The 9,473-nt window shown below is 43.2% G+C and overlaps 1 protein-coding gene across 1 annotated transcript; it reads right to left on the reverse strand.

Annotated features, from left to right (window-relative positions):
- Positions 1-3,341: 3,341 nt before the first annotated feature.
- On the reverse strand, positions 3,342-8,053 carry LOC149202172 (uncharacterized). The gene is made up of 4 exons (XM_089401507.1): positions 7,704-8,053; positions 6,622-7,506; positions 5,903-6,540; positions 3,342-5,125 (listed from the first exon to the last, which is right to left on the reverse strand). The coding sequence occupies exons 1-4, from the start codon at positions 8,051-8,053 to the stop codon at positions 3,342-3,344; spliced, it is 3,657 nt and encodes a 1,218-aa protein (XP_089257633.1).
- Between the last annotated feature and the right edge of the window lie 1,420 nt (positions 8,054-9,473).

The raw sequence follows: 9,473 nt of genomic DNA on the forward strand, positions 1-9,473 counted from the left end.
TCCAAAGAATATGTAAATCCAAATCAAGAAAGAAAGACGCTTCAATATTCTTGCGAAAACTTAAAAAAAAAATGGAAGTAGGTGAAGTCATTGAGGATTTAATTCAAAAAGAAAAAAACTTGACCTCAAATTGCACTTGGCTTACATGACAGGATGAGGAATGGAGACTAAGATCTCGAAATATCAAAATAAATTTAAAACGCTCTTATAATTATATTACACAATATTAACAATAGCAATTTATATTTATAATTAGGGGTGGCAAGAGCCAGGGTGGGGTGGTGGTCATACACCCTGAGAACAAATAGGAAATCAAATTTGCTTGGGGACTGGGAGAGGTGAACAATAATGTTGTGGAAGCCTATGCTTTATACCAAGGAATAAAACAAGTTGTTCAATTGAATGTACAAGAGATAACAATGATAGGAGACTACCTCCTCATCCTATCCAAATTATAAGTAAAACTCTCCCCAAGGACCTTAAACTTGCTCAGATTATCAAGCACATTCTTAATCTCCTCTATCTCATCCCCAGAAACTAATTCTTCTCTATTTTAAATGTGAACAACTCAAGAGCAGATGAAATGGCTAATAACTTGTAATTTTTGTTTTTTGATAGACAACTTTTGGTGCTGTTACAAGCGTTGTAATAGGTTACTATCAATCACTGTGAAAAAATGAAACCTCTAGAAAAGAGAGACAGTACGAAGTTAAAAAGAGAAACTCCAGAAAAAGTTCTCTAATCAATTTTTGTATGTACAATCTGAGCTTTACGTTTAGAATTTTTTAATATAAAATCTCCAAAATTCCTATTTAAAAAAAATAATATTTATAATTTATTTAATAATTTAAACCGTAAATGACTTTTTAATATTTATAATTTATTTAATAATTTAAACCGTAAATGACAATTTACGTGTGTGAGAATATGAAAAATTTGATAATAATTTATGGGTTCAAATAATGAGTCCACATATACAAACATTTTGCTAAAGCAGATATATTGGCCAACGGTAGTGTGGCTGACATTGATATAATGGAGTTTCACTACTCATGTCCACATATAACACTCAATGCACAGTCCCTACAATAACATCACAATAATGATATTGCTTATCAAATTACATGTTTCACTTTGATTTATTGTACGAAAATAAAAATAATTACCCATGGAGATTGAAGAGGGGTAATGCTCGCCTCCAAATTAACTTGCCCACGATGAGGCATGGACCCTCTTGCTTTGACACATTTTTAATTTATTTTATACCCGAATTTTTTAGATGATTATATAATATTTTATTTGTATAATCTAATTTCGGGATGTATTATGTAATGTATAGCTTTAAATAGTTTACTTGTATTATAATTATTTTTTAATTATTTTAATAATAATAATTTTTTAATTAATATTGGTGATTGTTTACTAATTATATAATTTGAGTGGATTTAATAGTTAAGAGTATGTGTTTTTTTTATGAGGTCACAATTTACGGGTTCAAAATTAGAAGGGTAAAGTATGTATGCCTTGCTAGAATTAGCAATCAAATCACTACACGGAAATGGATTTCATACATCAATTTGGTATTGGCTTGACTGTAACCTTAAAATTAGATAATAATAATAATAATAATAAAATAAATTTAGACTTCTTATAAAATTGTTATTATTTAAAAAAATTATATATAAAATAAATTTAGACTTATAGAATTGTTATTATTTAAAAAAATGATGTATAAAAAATGAACATTTTTACCATAACCTTACAATTAAATAATAATAATAATAGAAAATGAATTTAAACTTCTTATAAAATTGTTATTATTTAAAAGAATTATGTATAAAATAAATTTGGACTTATATTGTTATTATTTAAAGGAATTATGTATATAAAAAAACTTTTTTATATTAAATGTTGTACAGTTTTTTTTTTCTACATAAGACTATTTCTATTAACAAAGTAAAGGTAAATTTACAGCATGACCGGAGTCAAGAACTCTACACCGGTAGGAGGCAGAACTATCCAAAAAAACATATGTAAAAACTGTCTGTTTTTAGGACCCACGCAGGGGACCGAGCTGAGATACATATGACAGTGCAAAATTACCCAAAAAACTAAGAAACACCAGAGAACCCAAAAACTATTTGCCTTACAATCATGCCCAGTGGTGAAGGGCGCACTGCAAGAAGAAGAGGCTTGGGTGGACGAGCTAGTCATCAGGAGGCTCTTCTATGATACGACACCAACCAATATCTGGCAAATCCCCTGCTTGTGCCGCGTTCTGAACAGAGGGACCCGGGTCAACCATCATCACATCCTGAGCTCTGCATGTCTGTTCATTTGCTGCCTGCCGAGGAGCATTTTCGACATTCAACTGGAGGGAAGAAGAAGGAGCCGAGATTGCCCCCGAGCCCCCAGGCTGAGTCCTTGTATCTTCGGCTTGGCTTTCTTCATGAAATACCACCGTGAAATAAGCAGTAATCCTGGGTCTATTCAGAGTGCTATCAAAGGTGAAGATGGCAGAACCAGAGGTGGGGACAGGCCCGTGGCGAGAACTGGTGGCGCGGGATCTTCCTCTCTTGCTTCGGGTTAAAGGGTGATGCCCCGCTGACAATTCACTAGAAGATGAACTGGTTGGTGCTCGCCTCGGCTGGCCTCTATGGCAGCCCATCCTTGGTCGCAAACGAGGCATCTGGAATATAGCAACCGCAGAGGTCCAGGAATGCGGCACCAGAGCACTAACCAGCTGGTGGCAGCAGCTTTGTCTTCTGATCGAACCGCCTTTGCTGAGCTTAAACCCGTCCTCCTGGAGAGCCAAACTTAGCTCAGAGAAATCCCTGCCTGTACCAGAAACCAGCGACCAGAAAAGGAGATGAATCACTGAGATATGGAAATGAAAGCAACAGCACAGAATGCCGAAAAGAAACGCGAAGAGGAACAGAATTTGCTTCGCCGAGAGGGCCGAGCCAAGCGACAGAGGAACCCGAGTCCCCTCAGGCGACCTGAAGTCCGAAGCGAGACCGGAGGCGAGCGAGACGAGCAAATAAAACAGTAATGTTGCCGCCTCCCCAGGACCTCCCCTGACCTTATCATTCTTTGTCATGCCTCGGGAGGCTCCTCCCATTACTTCCGCATTGATGGATCTCGCCTTCTGATGCAGGCTGGTGCGTGCGGAGGTATAAACCATAACTCTGAACCTGATGTGTGAGCCGAACCGTCTGGATTGAAGTCCCATATGCAGATCTTTGCACTCATGCCATGCGCCAGATGCCGTATCATTTTTTATCTTCTTGTACTGGTCGGGCAGGTGGCGATCTGCCTCGCCCCAGCCCTGTCCCATCGTTTTAATGTCCATCACAAGCACCCGCATCCGGGAGGGCAGCATCCTTTTGAACCAGAAGTTTGCATTCCTGTCCATGATCATGGTTTTGGATTATGTCGAGAGTCCCTATGATTAGAGTGTGCTCAGAATCCACACCCAAGTTGGCCAGAAGGTCCGCGACCTTGTTTCCTTCCCTCTTAACATGATTGAAGATGATGGCTCGATTATTGTGAAGCCATTGTTCTATGGCCTCCAATCTAGCTTCAAGTCTCCAGCTATTGGAAATTTTTCTAGCATGAGTCCCATTAAGGAGTTGTTTAGCCATGTTGATGAGGATTAGGGAGTCACCTTCGATTTCCAGGGGATGAAAGTTGTGTTTCCTGGAAAGGAGGAGTCCTTGCCACAGTCCCTCCAACTCAGCCGAGTTGTTGGTATCCCATCCTATGTTGCCAAAGTAAATAAGGAGGGGCGAGCCTTCATGATTTCTGAAAATTCCCCCATATCCAGCTTTTCCAGGGTTGCCCTTTGATGCTCCATCAAAGTTGAGCTTGAAAGTGTGCTTTGGAGGGGAGATCCAGGATTCCTTCTTTGTGTTGATGCTTTCTGGGGGGGCTTGAGTTGGAGTTCCCTGTGGGAGAGGCATGTTCCAATTAGCCCAGATGGCCTTCTCATTTGCCAGAGTGGGAAAGTCATCCGGCATCCACGTGCGAAGCGCCAATGTCTCTTTGAGATTCAGACAGAAGTTGCCCCAGATGATCTCTAGTGGAGTAATTTGATCTTTGAATATGCGCTTGTTCCTTTCCTTCCAGATACACCAAGTGAGGAGCCCAGGAATCAATCTCCATAATTGGTTGAGAACTTCACTTTTGTAGGGATTCTGATGCCATTGGCGAATGGAGTCGGTGATATCGTCTGACACCCTGCATCTTCTTTGGCATCGAAAACTGGCCTTCTCCCACAGTTGGTTGGCAAGGGTATAGGAATCCAGAAGGTGCTGGAGTGTTTCCTCCTGAGAGTTACAATTAACACAGATTGAGGGACCATGATAGTTTCTTCGCCTGAGTTTGTCCCAAGTGAGTATTTTCTGGTGCCCCACCAACCAGAGGAAGAGTGAGACTTTGGGCCAGGTGCCTGTTGACCATATTCTTCCCCAGATGGGATCCAGGGGCGAGGGATTTGTACATATGATTTTATAAGCCTCTGTGGTGGAGAAGGTTCCTCTTGGAAAGTAGCCCCATCGAAGGATGTCTCTGCCCTCAGAGTATCTGACTCGACGTTTTTGGAGCTCCCTTTCCAGATCCCTCATAGTTTGGTGATCCGCTCTACTGATTATCCTGTCACTTTGCTGCCATTGCCTATACCCTTGATCTATCTCCTGAGTCCAATAATGCCATATCTCTTCCTGATGCTGCTCTTCCTCAGAGTGGCCTGGAAGCTGGTTGAGAATGCCATTGAGCTTTGGCAATTGGTTCCATGCGTCCGTCCAAAAACGAGCTGTTCTGCCATTTCTTACTTCCCAAAAACTGTGTTGCTGTATCATCAAGAAGTGTTGCTTGGCTGCGTTCCATATGAGTGAACCTTTTGCATTGGGAGTTAATCTGATGAGCTCCTCCTGTGGCCTGTGGTTGGCATATTTGGCAGTCCAAATGGCTACCCATGGTTTGTTGGGGGTGGATAGCCATTGCCACCAGATTTTTGCGCACATAATAGCATTACTGTGACTGGGGTCTCTCAGACCAATACCCCCTTGTTCTTTAGGCTTGCACGCAGTGGTCCATTTTACCAATGCCCATTTGTGATTTGTACCTGTAGCCCCCCAAAGAAAGTTGCACTATAGATCCTTTATTCTTTTAATTACCCATTTAGGAGCTGCAAGGATTGAAAATAGGTAAAGCGACATTGCCTGTAGCACAGCCTTAATTAGCACCAATCTACTAGCTATATTCAGAGATCTGTGAGTCCATAAGTTGAGGCGGGATTCAAGCTTCTCGAGGAGCATACGCCAAGAGGTATGCTTGATGGCCGAATCAATAAGGGGGGCTCCAAGATATTTAGAAGGGAGAGAGTCTATGGAAAAACCCAAGATATGAGCTATGGCACGCTAAATAACAGGTGGAGTATGGAAGAAGAAAATCTGTGATTTGGCCTTATTAATGCTTGTTCCTGAAGCCTCGACGAAGTCGTTCAGCAAGGATTTGTACATAGAAGCTTCCTGTACTGATGGGTAACCAAAAAGCATGTTGTCATCGACAAACTGCTGATGGGTTATTGCAGGGGAGTTGTGAATGGATAGACCTTTGATCTGCTGGGAGAGGAGGGCTTGTTTGATGTGGCGGCCCAATCCTTCCGCCATGAGAACAAAAAGGAATGGAGAGAGAGGGTCGCCTTGCCTTATGCCTCTTGAGGGACTAAAGGGACGGGATGGGATGCCATTTACAAGGATGGAGAAGAAAGTTGAAGATATGAGACTCAGAATCCATCGAACCCACATTGGAGAAAAACCAAAAGCTATTAACATTTTTTGTATGTATGCCCAACTTAGCTTATCAAAATCTTTTGAAAGATCAAGCTTGAGAATCATACCTGCCTGTTTGGAGTGCTTTAGAGAATGAATGATTTCGTGCGTGAGGATGATGCCGTCCAAGATCTGTCTTCCTTCCACATAGCCAGATTGTTCAGGCGAAATGAGCAGGGGCAGCAACGGCTTTAATCTGTTGGCTATGACCTTAGATATCACTTTGTAAATTACATTGCATAGAGCGATTGGACGAAATTTATCCGGAGTATTGGTGCTTTCTTCTTTAGGAATGAGCGCGATGAAGGTAGAATTGAGAGAGGGCAGAAGCCAGTGAAGAGTGTGCGATTCCTCCACCACTTGCCAGACTTCATCTTTTATCAGCTCCCAGAAGGTGTGGAAGAATGTGGTAGTAAAGCCATCCGGGCCAGGGGCTTTTCCTTCCTTGAGCTGATGCATTGCAGTGTCCACCTCCTGAGGCAGAATTGGGCGTAGAAGGAGCTTGTTGTGTTCTTCAGTGATGATTTTCGGCACATTTTGGGTGATTTTTTCAATAGCAGGCCATCTATCTGTTTGGGGCTCTTGATGAACTTGCCGGAAGTGTCTTATGAATTCCTGCTCGATCTCATCATGCTCTTCTACTCTTTCCCCATCCTGCTTCTGAATGAAAGAAATAGTGTTGTGCATTCTCCGCTGTACAGTGGTTCTGTGGAAGAACTTAGTGTTTCATTCTCCTTCTTTCAGCCATCTTATCCTGGATTTTTGCTTCCATAATATTTCCTCCTGCTTTCTCCTCTCCTCCAGTTGATTGTGAATGCGTTGCTCCTGTTCCAAAGTTCCTTCATTGTGTCCCCCCGTGATTATTTGTTGCTGGAGCTCTTTCATTTCCTTGTTTAAATCCTGTTGCGCCTGAAAAATGTTTCCAAAAGTTTCTTGATTCCAAAGCTTGATTCGGGATTTGAGATATTTGAGTTTCTGTTGAAACTGGAACATTTTGGATCCCTCTGGTGGTTGGAAGTTGTTCCAAGTATTCCTGATGAAGTCTTTGAATGCGGGATGGGTGAGCCAAAATGCTTCAAAGCGAAATGGTCTCCTATTGGCGTTGCCCGGTCTTTGCCACTGAAGGGATATGGGCCAATGGTCAGAGCCTGCGTAAGGGAGAATTGCTGCCGCTATGTCACCTCCCAAATGCACCACATTATCAGATATGAGGAATCTATCCAGTTTGGATGCGATTTGTTGCCTTCCAGTCCGGCGATTACTCCATGTATGCGTACCATTGCAAAACTGCAGATCGATTAAAGCATTGTTTTGGATGAACTCTTTGAAGTGTCCATTTTCCTGCTCCATCTTGGCTCGACCCCCTTGCTTTTCCTCTAACTTAGTGATCATATTGAAGTCTCCTCCAATGATCCAAAGAGGATGGACTCTGTGGAGATTCAGTACTTCTATAATATTCAGTAAAGCTATTTTATTACCTGCCTCCTGTGGGAAATAGACGTTGGTAAGATGGCCATGGATGTTTGTGCCTATTATGTGAAAAGTGGCTTGAATAATGTGGTGAGATGCATGAAAATCTGAGAGCATTATCGCTTGCGAGTTCCAGGCAATAGCCAGCCCGCCTGAAGCCCCTGAAGCATCCACTGCTACTGAACAACTGCCTGGCCATGCTCTGGAAAGTATGTTTCCCAGAGTGTTACTGTTACACTTCGTTTCTTGAAGGAAGAAAATCTGTGGCTTCTCCTGCTTTATCATGTTCTTTATCATTCTTAGTTTCCCTGGGCTGTTGAGCCCCCTTAAATTCCATGAAGTGAGCTTCATGATTCACTACTAGCGGTGGGCTTGTAGTACTTTGTCAACTTCGCATACCTGCCTGAGTCAACCAGGATTTTCCCTATTGCGATTGTTCGTTGGAGATCAGTTCTTCTCCCTCTCTTTTTGGAATCTTTTGGGAGGAGACCGCCGTCCCAATGACTGCCCGGCTGAATGCCTAGCTGTTGTTGTTGGTATGCCCTGGCAATGATGACTTCCAATGTGCTAAGCTGATGCTCTGGAATCTTGTCATAATCCTTCTTTTTGCAAGCTGATTCGAGCTCCAGAATGTCTAGTCCTCCCAAGTCGAAGCTTTCCGGTTCTTCATCCATCAGTTGAGGCTGGCTTGTGTCTTCTGAAGCGATTGCTACGCTCAAGGATTGGTTGGGGATGCCATCCACATCCATGTCCTTTGCTTTCCAGTCCGAGTTCTTCCTAGTCTCCCTAGGGGATCCATGGTCAACTTCAGGAGGGCGAGGAGTGGGAGAGGATCCAGAGGGTGGAGGGAGTAGGAGCGGAGATGGGCGGGGGGCTAGGCCTCGAATTCAGGGGCTGATCTTCAGAGGTATTGGCGAGAATCTCAAAGCTGTTACTGGTAGAAGGAAAGGATGCAGCGTCCTGCTGGGGTTTTTTCCCATTTGAGGATTTTTTATGCGATATTTTGCAATTTTCTACTTTGGTGAAGCCATCTTGGGTCTGCTTGTCAGAGGGATCAAGGGATTGGGGCTTGGCATTCAGCGGGCAGTCCCGAAAAAGATGCCCGTGAGCATGGCATTTGCGACAGCGAAAGGGTACATGTTCATAATCCAAGGGTTGAATCCATTCATAATCATCATGGAAGAGACTTACCGAGTCCGGCAGGGCCTTGTCCAAGCGCATGAAGACGCAAATGCAGGCATAGGATGTATATCTGTGCAGCTTCGTTTCTTCTGCCGATTTTATATATTCCCCCAGCCCGTTTCCAATATCTTTGAGCGAATCTTCATCCCAATATTCCTCTGGTAGCGAGTACATCCTGATCCATACTGGTGCCCAGCTGAGGTCCTCCTTGTCCGGGTTGAATCTTTCTACCCATTCCCTTAAATACAATCCTGCAGAGTTGAAAAAATAGGGCCCTTCATCCATTATTCTATTCCTGTCTTCAATGCAGAAGAAAATCACCGTGAAGAACCCTTTTGGTCCTAGCTGCAGGGTGACATGACCCTTGGGTTTCCATTTGGCAGAGATCCATCCATGCAATGCTTTTTCTGTTGGCCAGAATCCAATAAATTTTCCAATGAGTGCATGGTCCTTCATATACTGGATTCGCCCATTGATTCTATGACTGGGTAGTTCTATCTTGGGCCTTTCAGCTGCTATGGGTTTGCATGTCTTCGAGGTGACCTTGGGTGCTTCTTCGTGCTCTGTTTTCCTTTCTGGTATCTCGCTGCGTCTTTCTGACTGACTGGGGAGTGCGTTTGTCTTATCTTGCAGAGGGGGCTCTCTATTATCCACCTCTTCATGCTCTGGCCCTGAAGGTAAAGACCAAGTTTGCGCTGAAGGCTCTCGATTAGAGGTGGGGGAGGGCTTTGAAGCCCCCCCCTGGGGGTTGCCCATTTCCGCGCTGGTTAATCCAATGGCGTATTGTCGTGCTCAGGTAGGCGACAGCTTTGATGCGACCGAGGAGATGCGCTCTGCGCCGTTGCAGTGGTTTGCATAAACCCTAGTTCCAGAAAACAACTTCATATAACTACCGGCACCATTCAATTCTTTCACAGATGGGTGAAATTTCATTTGCCCCACCCATGAATGGTTGCGGTTCATTACATGTTGTATAGTTACCAACCA

The sequence above is a fragment of the Pinus tabuliformis genome, chromosome 2_1 (genome assembly GCF_031772625.1).
Source record: "Pinus tabuliformis cultivar Carrire ecotype Pingquan chromosome 2_1, CPIR1, whole genome shotgun sequence".
NCBI lineage: Eukaryota > Viridiplantae > Streptophyta > Pinopsida > Pinales > Pinaceae > Pinus > Pinus tabuliformis.

Bases quoted from the DNA above. Each gene is read 5' to 3' on its own strand.
- LOC149202172 (XM_089401507.1), bottom strand. From the start codon at position 8,053: ATGGATGTGGATGGCATCCCCAACCAATCCTTGAGCGTAGCAATCGCT. The intron at 6,541-6,621 runs GCAGGAGGAAAT...GTTCTTCCACAG, and splicing joins CAACTGGAGGAGAGGAGAAA to AACCACTGTACAGCGGAGAA. The intron at 5,126-5,902 runs GTATGATTCTCA...GGGGGGCTACAG, and splicing joins AAAGCACTCCAAACAGGCAG to GTACAAATCACAAATGGGCA.